This window comes from Lithobates pipiens, unplaced genomic scaffold, assembly GCF_037356315.1.
Source record: "Lithobates pipiens isolate NorthernLeopardFrog02 unplaced genomic scaffold, aLitPip1_a1.2 Scaffold_23, whole genome shotgun sequence".
In the NCBI taxonomy this organism is placed as follows: domain Eukaryota; kingdom Metazoa; phylum Chordata; class Amphibia; order Anura; family Ranidae; genus Lithobates; species Lithobates pipiens.
The window spans coordinates 331,373,697-331,390,843 of NW_027507785.1; the positions used below are offsets into that span (position 1 = coordinate 331,373,697).

The window sequence follows — 17,147 nt, forward strand, 5'->3', positions numbered from 1 at the left end:
TAACGCGATGACGTTATTTTGTTAGGCTAGTAGCCAATAGCTTTGGCCTAGGAATTTGATCTGAGCATGCGTGGCACTTTGGCCGTCGGAGTAGGCTACACATGATCGGAGTATGTCCGATCGGAGCATTTTGTCGGAAAATTTTACCGGCAAGTTGGAAAACTTGGTCTGTCGGATATTCCGATGGAAACAGTCCGATGGAGACCACACACAGTCGGAATATCCAACAAAACGGTCCGATAGGAAACATTCCGACGGAATCTCCGACCGTGTGTACAAGGGCTAAGTCTCCTGTAAAAGGGACACTGCACAGGTGAGTTTTAGATGCCGTGTCTCCCCAAGTTTTCATCCATACGGACCTCCTTGCTGCAACTGAAAGTGCTGCCGTTTTAGCCGTAAACTTTACGGAATCAGTGGATGCGTCAGATGAAACTCGTGGCCTTGAAAAGCATAGGGACAGTAGCCGAGCCCTTAAGAGAGAGAAGGTAAGGACTAAACCGGAGCCGCCAGATAGGACCCGGTCCCCTTGTGCGGCGCCGGACTCTTCGGCAGCCCGTGAGAGATGAGTCCTTCTCCTGGTTCCTGGCAACGTTCCTCCGACAGAGGAAACACAAATAACTGACCAGGGACCTGAGGGACCGCCTTTTGAACTGTGGCAATGCGTTTCCTGGGTCGATGGGGAGGGTCTCCATCTCTCAAGGACTGTCCTGGAAGAACACTTGGGAAATACGGAGTTTCACTTTTTGAATTGAATTGCTGAACTAAAATAAATTTTTTGATGATTTTCTAATTTTATGAGATGCACCTGTAAACCTCATTATAGGCTTACCTGTAGGTACAAGTGGTGCAAGTTTACTACAAGATGCTCAGTGTCCCGACATGTACGGCAAAGAAAAGAACTACAAAAGAATCAGACTTTTTCAGCCGGACAGAAAGCGTTTCTCCTCCTAGGACACTAGCAAAAAAACCTGATGCATGCTGGGAGTAAGGAGGGATATAATGGGCCGGCACTGTTTTTTTGTCTCCTGTAGGCGACAGTATTCTAGCCTGAATGTATCTGAATCCCTGTGCCCCTCAGATAACTAAGGGGTATATCAGATAAGCTGGGTGCCTGATGGTGCTCTATGGACAGCAGCCGAGTATTCTGGGGGAAAAAAAAAAAAAAAAAAATGGAATGATAGAAGAACTCTTGACACTGGAAACTCTGGACAAACACGGCTCCACACGCACATTGCTATAAAAAGATAAAAATTTATTTCTTTCGATATGAATTAAATAACAAAATTGACAGATAAAACTCTCTGCAGGATCTTCACATTTTTGGCCGGAACAGATTTCCATTCTCTGTACAAAACCCTTCCTTGCCCACCATACAAAAATATGTAATGCTAAAAATAAAAAATAACTTCTCTGTACACAAAAATGGCACAACAAACTCTTCTGATGAAGAGAAACACAAAACAGGACGGACATGAGGACATACAGACGGACATGAGGCAGTTATGTTGACGGCAGAGCATATAGTGTGTGTGGGAAATCACATTCATCGTCCGCCATTCCTCTTCCTACTCTTATGGCGTCTCCAATAGCACCCGAGACACTCGTACAATTCTGGAGGAACACGCAGAGGTAAGTGTCACAGTTATTTAAATATATTGATTTCTTTCTATAAAAAAAAAAAAAAAAGGAAGCGCCGAATTATAAAAAAAAAAAAAAAAAAAAAAAAAAAAAAAGTTTAAAAACAGGATTTAGATAAAAGCAAATGTATAGACGAGCCGCTGACACGGGGCCCAGACTGGGGATAAAAAAATCGGACGAGCCGCTGACATGGGGCCCCGATTGGAAGATATAGATGAGCCACCGACATGGGGCCCAGACCGGGGATATGTAGGGCGAGCCGCTGACACGGGACCCGGCCTGGGGATATATAGGACGAGCCGCTGACACGGGGCCCCGATTGGAAGATATAGATGAGCCACTGACATGGGGCCCAGACTGGGGATATATAGGGCGAGCCGCTGACTCAGGGGCCCTGACTGGAAGATATATAGATGAGTCATTGACATAGGGCCCCGATTGGAGGATATATAGACATACAGCGGACATGAGGCTCAGACTGGAGGAAAGTGCCATATGATGGGGGTACAGTGCAGTCCCCAGGAGGTCACACCCCCAGAGGGGAACTAACGGGAGCACTGCCTTTGCTGGCCAGGGCCTGGGCTCGGCGCTTGGCCAGGCGGGATTTAGAGGGAGGAGACAGTCTCATGGAGCAAATCTTCTGGATAAAACTTTCATTTTCGTCACTCAGGTCGCTGTCATGTTGGGAAAGCTGGCGGTTCACTGCGATGGCTTCTGCTGCAAAGAGTGTGAGCTCCTTGGTGCTGCTGTTCCTGTAAGACAGAGAGATGTGTGACCACTTACACCCATCACCAAAGGACAACAAGATAAGAGCAGCACCAACACCGGGCTCATCAGTGAAGACTTACCTCTGAAGAACCATCGGGGTGGGCAGCCCTCTCTCCGGAGCATCCTAAAAAAAATAAAAGACAGTGAAGAGATGGGAACCAAAATACAACACAAGGGGGAGGTGAGAGAACAGAAATCAAAAGGCAGGCAAGAAAAAAAAAAAACGGGAGGGGCAGCCAGATCAGAGGCATTACGGAGGTAGATGGGCAGAGCACAGAACACACACCTCAAAGGGAACAGGCAGTAGAGATCTTGTCATTGAGAAGTGACAGGAGAAACAAGAGCAGTAGCCGGGTACAGCAGGATATCCAGCATCCCTTACCCCCTGCACCCACGGGTGCTGCAGAACCTGAGCAGCGCTGAGCCGAGCTTTGGCGTCCCGAACCAGCAGCTTGGAGATGAGATCTTTGGCGAGGTTGGAGATGTGCGACCAATCCTTCTCCGGAAATTCGTACTTCCCTTCCTGAATACTTTCAAATAGCTCGTTCTAATAGCAACACAATGCAGAAGTGTCAGCACTCTAGTATACAAAGAGCAACAAGCTCACAGTCGCACCCGCAACCCACAGTCCCCCCCCCCCCACCCCCCTTAAATACAAGACAATGCACTAAGTGACCCCCTCCTACCCCAATACAAACTCGCAGTCACCATCCCCCCTCCTCCCCAAATACAAGGCAATGATCCCAGTGTTCCCCAAATACAAGACAATGTGCTCACAGTGATCCCCCCTCCCCCCCATCCCCACCCTGATGGGAACTCAGTCCCCTCCCCCAATACAGGACAATGAGCTTGCAGTGACCCCCCCCCCCCAATACAAACTCAGCCCCCCCCCCATCACAGCTCAGTGACTCCCCTTACAACCAAATCACCAGGTGGGACTGAAATTAGAACATAGAAGTGACGGCAGATGAGCTAAATGGAGGGGGGGGGGGGGGGGGGGGCGGGGGTTGGGAGTAATTGGCATATACAGAGCGGCGAGCCTGTGCTGGGCTCGGTGTACAGTACCTGGCACACTTTGCAGACCTCTCCTCGGTCCCAGCCACAGTCCGCTCCACAGTTGCCCACAAATGGAGGGTATCCGCTCAGCAGGATGTACAATATGACCCCCAGGCTCCACAAATCGCAGCGCTTGTCATAGAACGTGGCCTCGTCCGTGAAGACTTCCACCACCTCCGGAGCCATGTATTCCGCCGAGCCACACTGCAAGAGGAGACCATACATGTGTCAGAAAAGACAGGAGGGAACCCACCCAACAACGGTCCATACTGGACCCAACAACAACAACTGTGGTCAGGACTGGGATCTGAACCAGTGACTTCTGCCGTGTCTGGCAGTAACTATTCTTGCCAAGCCAACTGGAATGCCGGTGTCATGTCAAATAGTGTCCCCCGTCGGATAGTGTCCGCTGTGTACTGCGCAGTACATAGGACAAGCAGATTCCGAAATCATCCAAGATGAACAGCGCCTGCGCCACGAGTCCAGGTTCTAGCCCCACCATCCAAGTGGACATAGTTAGAATTAAAAAAAAAAAAAAAAAAAAACAACACAGCGAAGCGAGGCCGTGCCCGAAGCGTGGCAAGCCCAGGAGGGGCCCTCTAATATGTGCAGCCCTATTTCCACCTGGGCTCACGGCGCCGTTCATCTTCAGAGATTTTCCGAATCGCCTTGTGATCAGTACGGCGCAAGCGCTGCGCAGTACACAGCGGACACTATTCGATAGGCGGACTCTTTTGGACAGAACACCGGACAATTCCTAAAATGATCCGGTCTCTACCTTTGAACTCTTTGCTCCGCCTATGAGCTTTCTATGCCAGCCATGTCTCTGCACTTCCTGTTTACCATATTGTGCTCTTCCCCAGCCAATATCTCACACCTTTGTGTCCTTGCAGCTATCCATATCCCCACCAACACTCGTTACTGACCTTTGGCTTGTTTACTGACTTATGTAAAATACAAAGTGTAAGCGCTAAATATGTATTAACAAAACAAAAAAAGTGACAAATTGTTATATCCAAAGTGTTAAAAAGATAGATAAATAGAGATTATCTATATATAGTGTGATAGATATAGAATATATATATATATATATATATATATATATATATATATATATATATATATATATATATATATATATATATATATATATATATATATATATATATATATATATATATATATATATATATATATATATATATATATATATATATACACACATACACACACACACACTAGAGTATATGAAGAGCCCTCTAAAGTGTTACATGCACCCAAAACAAACATTGACTTATTGTAAAAATATAATCCATATAGCGATTAGATATAGTCCATATCACAAATCCATGGTGCATAAATTAAAGTCCAAAGAAAATAAAAGATATGAGCAAAATCCCAAAAAAAATAAATAAATAATTCACCGCTGTGTTGATACCATCACCATAAGAAGCGCAGGCTTACCAGATATAAATGACCCGATTAAACATACGTCTAAGGGGTCACGAATCGCTTATTGCTCCAAATTCTGGGGCACTAGTTCAGCGTTTTCCGGTCTACTGGATCTCACTACAGGAGTAGCTCTTTCTCCAATGTTAGAGCATGTATGGTTACAACATTTGAAGAGACAGCTCCGACATCAACAAGACATGTAATGGAAGGATAAAGCCAGAATAGCATAATAACGTTTAACCACTTAATAACCGGCCTATAGCCAAATGACGGCTACAGGTCGGTTTGTTATCTCTGGGAGGCCGTCATATGACGTCCTCCCAGAGAATCGTTCCTGCGCGCCCCCTCGGGCGCGCACACCGGAACATCCGTGCTCGCCGGGTTCACGGGACCCGGCGCAACACGGATCGCGGTAAAGGGCCAATAGCAGCGGTCCTTTACCACGTGATCGCTCCGTCCAATGACGGAGCGATCACAAAATGTAAACAAAAACGTCATAAGGGGTCATGAAAAGTTCATCTCTCTCCTCTCACCAATGCAGCGTGAGAGGAGAGGAGAGCTATCGAGTGACGAGTGAGTGTTTAAAACATTGCCTAACAGTGCCCCAACAATGCCATCTGTCACCTCTGTGCCACCAGTGCCGCCTGTGCCCCACCAGTGCGCTAGTCAGTGCAACCAAAGCCACTATAGTGACCTCAGTGCCGCCTGTGCCATCAAAGCCACTATAGTGCCCAGTGCCCCCTGTGTCCACCAGTGCCCCCTGTGCAGCCTCACCAGCCACCAGTATGGCAAAAAAATATTTTACTAGCGAGGAGGCCTACCAGCTTCTAAGTATAACCGATGAGAGCAGCTCGGAGCTCTCTGATTCTCTGTCCGATTCGGATTCTGCCTACGAACCTGTTACAAGCAGCGGGTCTGATACTGAATCAGAAGAGGAATATGTGCCCATGAAAAGAATGCGTTCTGGCGTGGAGCAGCAGCCTACTACCAGCAGCGCAGTGCCGTCCACCCCGAGAGCAGTGCCGTCCACCTCGAATAGGGGCCATGCCAGCCTTCCCTATGCCCTTCAACACCCCCTGTGGCTGCCCTCTAATTCCGGAGAAGCAAATATCTCCCCCCCCCCCCCCCCCTTCACCGCCCAGCCAGGTGTCCAGGTGAACACTGATGATTTTTCAATGCTAGATTTTTTTCATTTGGCTTTCACTGAAGACTTACTATCGTCCATTGTGGCCCAGTGCAACCTCTACGCACAGCAGCACATAGTAAGCAACCCTGGCTCTAGTTATGCCCGTCCCTTTCAGTGGAGAGAACTAGAGGAATTCAAAATTTTCTTAGGCCTAACTTTTTCTATGGGACTTTAAAAAAAAAAAAAAAAAAAACAATTGTACTCCTATTGGTCTACCAAACCTGTCCACCACATGCCACTCTTCTCATCTCTTATGCCAAGATCACGATACCTAATGATTATGCGGTTCCTCCACTACTACCTCCACTACTACCGAAATGACACAGCTTTTGACAAACTATTTAAAATTCGGCCACTCCTAAATTATTTCTCTGAAAAATTTCCCCAATTATATACCCCCGAACAGAATATTTCCGTGGATGAGTCCCTTGTAAAATTCTCAGGCAGGCTTGGCATCAAACAGTTTATCCCCAGCAAAAGGGCCCGATATGGGGTTAAAATGTACAAACTTTGTGACCGAGCCACGGGATACATCTACTCCTTCCTGGTGTACGAAGGGAAGGACTCCCAACTGCACCCCCCTGAATGCCCAGACTACATTGGAGCCAGCGGAAGAGTGGTCTGGCAGCTTGTCTATCCACTCCTTGGAAAGGGATACCATCTTTATGTGAATAATTTTTATATGAGCTTGCCCCTCTTCCGCAATCTTCACCGGAGAGACACCCCAGCATGTGGTACAGTGAGAGCCAATAGAAAGGGCTTCCCGCAAAAACTCGTCAATGAAAGGCTACAACGAGGGGAGACGGCATCTTTGCGGAACCAGGAGCTATTGGCTGTCAAGTGGAGGGACAAACAAAACGTCCACATGCTGACGACAATCCATAATGACACCTACATAGAAGTCTCCAGAAGAAACGGCCCAATCCAGAAACCAGCCTGCATCTATGATTACAATTTGTTTATGGGAGGAGTGGACTTTAACGATCAGATGATTGAACCATACCTTCCCACAAGAAAATCCCGCCACTGGTATAAAAAAAAAGTGTCCATTTATCTTTTCAGTTTGGCCATGTATAACACTTATGTCTACAGAGAACCCCGTATCCTATTTATACTACCAAGAACCGCCCTTTTGTACCCTGAAGGCCCACCAGAAACTATTCGCTCCGATTGTGTGAGCAGACTCCACGAGCGCCACTTTCCTGACAAAATCCCCCCCCCCCATGAAACAGGCTGCAGACGTCAGAAAAAATGCCGGGTGTGCTCCAGAGGAGGAATTAGAAGAGACACCACATTTTATTGTCCCGATTGTCCTTCCCAACCAGGCCTCTGTATAGGTGAATGCTTCCGCCATTACCACACTTCTCTACATTATTAGGGAAGTATGGTAAACGTAATTCTCATTTCCTGTCATTTTCCTCCACACCCCTTATGCCACTGCACTGAACTGTACATACCTCTGCCTTCTCCGACACCGACCCTGGCCTGTTATACGACCAAGCTTCTCCCTAACGCTAAATTGTACCTGCCTCTGCCTTCTCTGGAACCGACCCTGGCCTGTTATACGACCACGCTTCTGCCTAACGCTAAACATACCTCTGCCTTCTCCGGAACTGACCCTGGCCTGTTATACGACCAAGCTTCTGCCTAACGCTAAATTGTACCTGCCTCTGCCTTCTCTGGAACTGACCATGGACTGTTTGACCATGTTTTTTGCCTGCCTCTTGGATTGATCTTTTACCCTGCAATGCTAGTGGGAACAAAAGGGGTCTCACATATGTGAGGGGCTCCAGAATAGTTTTTCTGGATGAAGAAAACTAATTTTTTAGTTTTCTTATTCCCGAATTAGGGACTGGAGACTCAGAGGCTTCAAAGAGATTTGGGCGGGAGAAGCCTCTACCCCTTTCCCCATTATTTCATAGCCTGCTACTTGGACCATGTTTCTGCTTACTACCAGGATGGACAATATTCCTGCCTGCTGCCTGGACAATTCCATTCACTGTCACTAACCACGTCCCTGCCTGCTGCCTGGATCAGGGCTCTCCTGTGGACAATTGGACTACTAAAACCACAGGTAATTTTTTTGTTTACCCCTTACTTGGTATGTATGTGCTATGTTAGAAATATGAAGGGCCTTCAAAAATGTGAGAGATGGTAAGGAAATTGGATGCGCAAGTTATGTTCCTAGAACACCTGATGATGCTTCTTAGATGTTGGGCCTCTATGTGGCCAGGCTGTGTAAAAGTCTCACACATGTGGTATCGCCATACTCAGGAGGAGTAGCAGAATATATTTTGGGGTGTAATTTTTGCTAGGTGTTGGAAATATCTTATAAATGGACAACTTTTTGTAAAAAAAAAAAAAAAAATGCATTTTCATTTTTTTTTCCAAATTTTCCAAAAACTTTGGGAAAAAAAAAAAAAAAAAAAATGAACCATTCAAAGGACTCATTATGCCTCATAGATTATACGTTGGGGTGTTTGCTTTCCAAAATGGGGTCACTTTGTGGGTGTTTCCATTGTCCTGGTGCTCCAGGGCCTTCAAAAGTGTAATGGGGGGTTGAGAGATTAGATGGGTAATTTATGCTCCTAGAACGCCTGAAGTTGCTACTTCAATGTTGGGTGTGTGTATGTGGCCAGGCTGTGTAAAAGTCTCACACATGTGGTATTGCCGTACTCAGGAGGAGCAGCAGAATTTATTTTGGGGTGTCATTTGTTGAATGTACATGCTGTGTGAGAGAAATAACCCGTTATGACAATTTGGTGTGAAAAAAAAATTAAATTTAAAAAAAAAAAAAATCTTCATTTTGCAAAGAATTGTGGGAAAAAATGACAAGTTCAAAAAACTGTGCCATGTACTAAATACCTTGGAATGTCTACTTTCCAAAATGGGGTCATTTGGGGGGTTTTTGTACTTTACTGGCTTGTTAGGGTCTCAAGAAATGAGATAGGCTGTCAGTACATCAGGTGTGATCAAATTGATACATTTTCACCGATTGGCACCATAGCTTGTACACCCTATAACTTTCAGAGAATAAAAAATTTCCACTAATTTGGGTTATTTTTACTAAAGATATTTAGCAGTATACATTTTTGGCCAAATTTATGAAGAAAAATTACTTGTTTACAAAAAAAATTAATAGAAATGAAGAAAAAAAAGCATTTTTTACAAAATTTTTGGTATTTTTTCATTTATAGCACAAAAAATAAAAAACCCAGAGGCGATCAAATACCACCAAAAGAAAGCTCTATTTGTGTGAAAAAAAAAGGACGAAAATTTCATATGGGTACAGTGTTGCATGACTGAGTAACTCATTCAAATTGTGAAAGGCACTGAAAGCTGAAAATTGGTCTGGTTAAGGGTGTTTAAGTGCCCAGTTGTCAAGTGGTTAAATAATTTTTTTTTTTTTTTTTTTTTAATAAAAATAAAAGTGATAGACTCACATTTAAGTAGTCATTAAGAAGCATATCAATAAAAGTAGGCAGTGGTAGGGTCTTCCCGACGCGTTTCGTCCGCTAGGACATCATCTGGGGTATACTGCTACCACTGCTGTACTGCCTTATATAGATTACATACCATGATACAATCAAAATCAATCAGAATCGACCCATCTGTGTCACAGGTGTTCACTTCCAGTTTGTGAAAAGATGGCCGCTGGGCGTGTGCGTTCCACGCCTCTGTTCCATGTAATGATGATGCGTTCCACCAATTTCCTATTAATCTACCGACCGTACACTTTGCAAATAATTGTGGGCCCATTATAAAAACCCATGGCCTCAAAATGATATCATAGAACATTGAGCCAGTATGGTGAATTTTAAATTATTACCTTTCTAACCATCAGGCAAAGTGTTACATATCAGCAACTACCATTTCCGGGATAACACCAGCATGTGATGCTGCTTGAAAGGGGGCGGTGCCGCAATTCTCAGGGCCGACCCTCCAGAGCTCCGCCGTATCTCTGGACATCTCCAGAGATACAAACAACATCACATCCGGGGCACGCAGAGGAGTGCGAATGCACTCCAAGCCTCGATGTGCACATGGATTAGAGTCGTGTGAGCGGAAGTAAACAAACGTCACTTCCGGAAATACGAAAAACGAGGCCTGAGTATCCCATCTTCACAACAACAGCCTCACACCCATCACCGATTGTAGATAAGGCAAAAAAGGACACCGGAGAAAATGATTCCCCTTTCCTTATGCCTTAAGTGAAGTTAAGGGGACCGAAAGAAGGGGGGGAAATAATGAAAATATAAAAAAAAAAAAGAAAAAAAAAAGGGGGGAAGCGTTTCCCAATACACATAACAATGGGATAGTCCGCAGATAGAAGGGATGAATGTAAGGAGTAACAAAGCACAACCAATTTATCGTAATTACTAAAATATGATAAGGAATAGTTGCACAAAGGTGATGAAGCTCTGTGAGATTTAATACCCCACTACCCAATCAAGAATTTAAAAATACATGTAGATGAAAAAAGGCAAATTGCAAAGTCCTGGCAGGCCATCTTTTCACAAACCGGAAGTGAACACCTGTGACACAGATGGGTCGATTCGGATTGATTTTGATTGTATCATGGTATGTAATCTATATAAGGCAGTACAGCAGTGGTAGCAGTATACCCCAGATGATGTGCTAGCGGACGAAACGCGTCGGAAAGACCCTAACACTGCCTATTTTTATTGATATGCTTCTTAATGACTACTTAAAATGTGAGTCTATCACTTTATTTTTATTACATTTTTTATTTAAACGTTATTATGCTATTCTGGCTTTATCCTTCCATTACATGTCTTGGTTGATGTCGGAGCTGTCTCTTCAAATGTTGTAACCATACATGCTCTAACATTGGAGAAAGAGCTACTCCTGTAGTGAGATCCAGTAGACCGGAAAACGCTGAACTAGTGCCCCAGAATTTGGAGCAATAAGCGATTCGTGACCCCTTAGACCAGTGATGGCGAACCTCGGCACCCCAGATGTTTTGGAACTACATTTCCCATGATGCTCAACTACACTGCAGAGTGCATGAGCATCATGGGAAATGTAGTTCCAAAACATCTGGGGTGCCAAGGTTCGCCATCACTGCCTTAGACGTACGTTTAATCGGGTCATTTATATCTGGTAAGCCTGCGCTTCTTATGGTGATGGTATCAACACAGCGGTGAATTTTTTGGATACACCTTTTTTGGATTTTCCTCCTATCATCTTTTATTTTCTTTGGACTTTAATTTATGCACTATATGGATTATATTTATTTTTACAATAAGTCAATGTTTGTTTTGGGTACATGTAACACTTTTCACACACAGAGATACACAGAGATACACAGAGATACACAGAGATACACAGAGATACATACATATATATATATATATATATATACACATACATATATATATATATATATATATATATATATATATATATATATATATACACACACATATACACACACACACACACACACTAGGGGTGCACATCTTCACTGGTCTCACGAGTCGATTAGGATTATCTGGTCAACGAGTCGATGATGCATCACGATTACCGACATGCTCCCACTTCCGCTTGGGCCACCTAGGCGGCCATTCCTCTCTGCAATCTTCTGGGACACATCACAGGTCCCAGAAGATTGCCCGGCTGTGCAGGACAGCGCAGCCAGACATGCGCACCTGGATGCCCACAGTAGTATTGCCAGCGCCGTGGACAGGCAGGGGAGAGGATCGAGGGTTCGGGTGGCCGCATCGCTGGATTGTGGGACAGGAGAGTGTGTCTTTTTTTTAAAAGTCAGAAGATACACTTTTTTTGTAGCTACTGACTTAACAAAAATAGTAGGCTGCCCCTCTCTGCCAGCGATCTTCTGGGACCATTGCCTGGCCAATGGCAGAGCGCAGTGCACGCCCGGGCTGTAAGTTGTCACGAGTGCGTGTCACTGCCCACAGTAGATGATGGCGCTGAGGAGAGGAGGGGGAGAGGATCGATGCTCTGTGTGGCCACATCGATGGACCGTGGGAGAGGTGAATGCGATTATTAAAAGTCAGCAGCTACGCTTTGTAGCTGCTGACTTTTAATAAACGGGTGGAACTCCGATTTACTGAGTGCACTAAAGGGTACAGGAATCCACACACACCCTGCTGCTGGGAGGTCAGGAGGGATTAGAATCCAAATCCACAACTGACAAACAGCCCTGTGAAGTTCCCTGTACTGTCTCTCTGATGACATTTACTCACCCCCCCCCCTCCCTTTATCGTTTGTACCTTCCAGCACACTAGGAGTTAACACAGTGGAATGTGCAAACGAGGGAGGGGGGGGGGGGGGGGGGGGGTATGGCCGGGTAAATGTCATCACAGAGCACATGTAGGAGCCAGTGTATGTAGAGTACAAACCTAGTTGTACTCTACATACTTTTGCTAAAAAAAAATACCTGTGTGGTGATACAAATGCAATTATAATCTATTAAGTGCCCACCGCTGTATGTGCGTTCTAAAATATATGCAGATTTTCATACCTTGTTTCTTAGTGTGTGTAACTGTATAAGCTGCTCATGTGACTGCTCTCCTTGTTCTGGCCCGCCTCTCTCGTCTCTTCGGTTCACGTCAGTAGGAGTTCTCAGCCCCGCCCACCGACTGTAGCTATCAGATTAGAAGAGAGGCAGGCGGGGCTGACATCAGGAGAGACGTGAGAGGAGAGGGGCTGGCCGGACCGAGCAGTCACATGAGCGGTGTATACAGTTATATACACATGCTATAAAAACAAGGTATAAAGCTGCAAATTTATACATACATGCATCGATGTTGCATCGGGACCCCCCGAATCGCGATGCATCGATTAAATTCCACACCCCTAATACATACAGACACACACAATTCTTTCCTTTTTACCACTTTGGATATAACAATTTGTCAAATTTTTTGTTAATACACATTTAGTGCTTACACTTTGTATTTTACACATTTCTGGCTAAAAATATCCTTGTTTTAGCGTGTTTGCAGCTGTTTCTACCCATTTGGAATTGCGCAGTATTATATTGTGTGTATTGAATTGTTTACCGACTTCACTTCTGCTTGATCCCTACCTGCTATATCTGCTACTGGACTCCCTCTCCCGCTCGCCGTCTCCCCTGGGCCTGGGCCTGCCCCTCCCCCCCCATGAATATCAGGATGTTATGAAGCCAGTCTCAACCTAACATACAGAATTCTGTTGGCAGCCAGCAATCTGACGACCCATGTAGGAGGAGGCTGCTGTCAATATGGATCATCAAAAGAGCAATCAGGTATGAGAACGCCAAAAAGTGTTGAGCTCAGCTCCACCCACAAGTCCTCCCCGTTAGTGTACGTGGACCAGATCTAAAACAGAGACCCATCTACCTCACATGGAGACCCACCCATGTTCCAGACCATAGAGCCCCATATCATATTATGGCTGGCTGCACTTACCGGAGTGGTGAGTTCCGGGGTGGTGATGGGTGTGCACGCGCTGTTCAGCTTCACTCCGCTTCCAAGGTCAAAGTCACAGATCTTCACCGGTGATACCTAAAAGGCATATCGGAAGTTATTGCACAATGTGACAGCTGAGCAACCAATCCGCAGCAAAGAAAGAAAATACAATTCTTACCTTGTCTTCATACTGACACAAAATGTTTTCTGGCTTCAGGTCCCGATGTGCGATTCCTAAAAAAAAAAAAAAAAAAAAAATTGAATATAATAATCATCCATGACACACACACACACACACACACACACACACACACTTTTATAGTGAGCTGGGGGTAGGTAGCAGGGTAAGCGCACTCTCAGGCACAGATACCAGTCCAGTGAAATTTATAGGCTATATTAGGTTTGCACCGACGGCGAGTACCGATACTTTGTGCTGCGATTCGCGTCCATACAGAATAAACGGGTGCAAATAGCACACAATTTGAACAGGCATGCACTGCGATTCCTGCCCAAATGGCATGCAGTTTCCATGCAGGCAACATGACAGAAAGAGAAAGACTCATAAGTTTACATACCCTGGCCATTTTTCAGAGAATATGAATGATAAAAAAAAAATTGCAGTGAGGGGGCTGGCCCTGAATGGGAGAGGGGACCATACTAGAGAGTGGGAGGGAGTAACCTAGTTTGGAGACCAGGCGTTAGGAGTAGGTTGGGAGGGAGTGAGTTTGGAAGAGAAACCAGACCAGAGGGGGTTGCGATAGAAAGGGAGTTTGTTTGGACCAGGGGCCAGACCAAAGCAGGCTGGAGGAACCAGACCGGAGTGAAGGAAGGAGAGGTCATTATTCCTCAAACTGACAACAAGGCCGAGGGGGGCACTCCTATTGCCCCTTCCAGGAACAAGGCCGAGGGGGGCACTCCTATTGCCCCTTCCAGGAACAAGGCCACTAGGGGTGAAACGGATCGGCACCGATCTGCACGGGTCACCCCGCTGGGAATCGGCACATGCTGCGCTCCCGGCCTAGTTCCGGAGCGGCGACCATCTTGGTACACCCGTCCGCGTTTACAATGTGATCGCTCCGTGACGGAGCGATCACCTGTAAACAAACCAGCGTCATGATCCTCTCTCCCCTCTCTGTACAGTGGAGGGGAGAAATCGGATGGCAGCCACAGCCATCCCAGCAATACCCTGCCAATACCCAGCCATGCTCAGCCAATATTACATTGGGGGAGGAGATGTGGATATTACAGTGGGGGAGATGTATATTGCAGTGGGGACTATATGGTGGTGGCATTTTTCACAGGTTTTTACAAATTAAATTATTTGCCGATCCGATTATATAGTGTAAGCTGCTACCTTAGATGGCAGTTCGGTGCTCACGGCCGCTTCTCTCCTCTTCCCGAGGCAGCGGTGAGAATACCCCGCTGACCTCAGAGGAGGAGAGGCAGACGTGTCCGGTCACATGCGCGCCGCTATGAGAATAGAGCGGCACCGGCTTGGATTGTACGGGACTCAGGCGGAGGTGGGACTGGCAGGGAGGAAGGTGTGCGCCATTAGACCAACTAAAAAAAAAAAAAAAAAAAAAACCCACACGATACTGAGAATCGTTCACAACAATTTTCATTATCGATTCACTGTTTCAGCCCTCAAACACGATTGATTGATAATAAATGGCTTCAGCCAAACACTAACCATGAGTGAGAGAAAAGATTGTTATTCATATTCTCTGAAAAATGGCCAAGAAATCATAAATTGTGCCGGGGTATATAAACTTATGAGCACATTTATATAAAACACGCACAGCACAGGTTATACACAGGCGTTGTGCAGGGCTCCAAACTGAACAGTTCAAGTCTGCAAGAAAAAAAAATCCTCACCGTGTTGCAGCACTAACTGTACATTCCGCAATCCTTACTGTTGGGTCGTCCAATCCCATCGCTCGTCTAACCCACCCCCGTCTGCATACACAGCTTACGCCTTTGCCTCCAACACCACCTGTCTGCTCCCTGGGCTGCAGAGCTCTGACTGTGTGCAGGTGAGTCTAAACTGGACACGGAGGACTCCTCCAGGATATTGGGTGTGGCGAAAAGAATTTCGATTCCACAGAATCAGAGCGGACCGCCATAGTATAGAAAATATACGTCACCCACCGCTGACTCCGGATCCATCACCGCTGACGCCCCCCCGAAGCATCATCAACTTCCGACCCCTTCACATCACTCACTGCTGACCTCTGGGGTACTTACTAGGGAAGTGACCCTCTCACAGCACAAACAGCCCTTCTCTGCACCGCTCCCCTGTGTTCTCCTCCCTGGACTCCAGCTCTTTCTATTCCCTGCTCCAGTAGGCAGGGCTAAATGGCAACTAATCATGGCCCCTCCTACTGGACCAGGGAAGAAGAGAAGAGTCGCACACCTTTGGGATGAGTGGAGACCGCAAGCTAGGCCTTCTCGTCCAACATCAAACGCCTGACCTCACAAGTGCACTTCTGGGAAGAATGGTCAAACATTCCCATAGAGCAGTGATGGCGAACCTTGGCACTCCAGATGTTTTAGAACTACATTTCCCATGATGCTCATCTACACTGCAGAGTGCATGAGCATCATGGGAAATGTAGTTCCAAAACATCAGGGGTGCCAAGGTTCGCCATCACTGTCATAGACACATCTCCTAAACCTTGTGGACGGACTTCCCAGAAGAGGTGAAGCTGTTATAGCTGCAGAGGGCGGAGCCAACTCAATATTGAACCCTAGGGACTAAGACGCCATTAAATTTCATGTGCGTGTTAAAGGCAGACGTCCCAATACTTTTGGCAACGGTGTATTTATACACAGTGTCAGTAGACTCATACATCTATAGTGAAGCGGATCTCACCTTTTGTATGGAGGAAGTCCAGGGCCAATGCAATATCCCGGACCACCATACTGGCCTCCTTCTCATTAAAGTGCTTCCTCCTCTGGATGTGGGACAGTATAGAGCCTGCAGACACAGCAATGATGATGTCATAGAACGGAAATCGCAGAGTTCTGAATAAACACTACAAATGACCAAATACCGAATCAATTAGGCACCCACCCCCCCATACCGAATCAATTAGGCACCCCCCCCCCCCAATAAGGAATCAATACCAACCCAATACTGATGCGATAACATGAAGGAGTCAGAACAGGAGGCAAAAAAAAAAAAAAAAAAAAAAAAAAAGTGATTATCCCCCTCCATCCCATCTATGGACAGACCCCGATGGTAGCAGTACTCCTCCCCAATCCCGGGTATATCTATGAACAGACCCCAATGGCAGCTGTACCCATAACCCCTCACCCCGGGTAGATCTATGAATAGACCGCCGGCACACACTACTCTACAAGCCAGGATGTTCGGGTGTTTTCTGCAACCAGCAGATGGCGCCACAGGAGAGCATTCTCCACTGCCGATGCATTCCCCGGACTCTGAAGTTCCACCGGTGAACTTTGTTTTCTGCCATTGCTAAGAGAAGCGGAGTCCCCGGACGCGGCTCACCTCCTCGCAGCTTCTCAAACACCAGATAGAAGCGAGTGTCGTCTTCACAGAACTCGATTAATTCCAGAATATTCCTGAGGAGCGAAAAGAAGGTGAA

The 17,147-nt window shown here is 46.1% G+C and overlaps 1 protein-coding gene across 1 annotated transcript in view; it reads right to left on the reverse strand.

Moving 5' to 3' along the window:
- Positions 1-1,231: 1,231 nt before the first annotated feature.
- The window catches only part of MKNK1 (MAPK interacting serine/threonine kinase 1), a gene marked incomplete in the record, with an annotated part of 16,755 nt that continues 839 nt past the window's right edge, over positions 1,232-17,147 (reverse strand). The window contains 8 exon segments of the mRNA XM_077450727.1: positions 1,232-2,390; positions 2,487-2,530; positions 2,789-2,953; positions 3,472-3,666; positions 13,537-13,632; positions 13,715-13,770; positions 16,409-16,513; positions 17,051-17,123. Of these exon segments, the coding sequence (XP_077306853.1) occupies positions 2,165-2,390; positions 2,487-2,530; positions 2,789-2,953; positions 3,472-3,666; positions 13,537-13,632; positions 13,715-13,770; positions 16,409-16,513; positions 17,051-17,123 (960 nt within the window).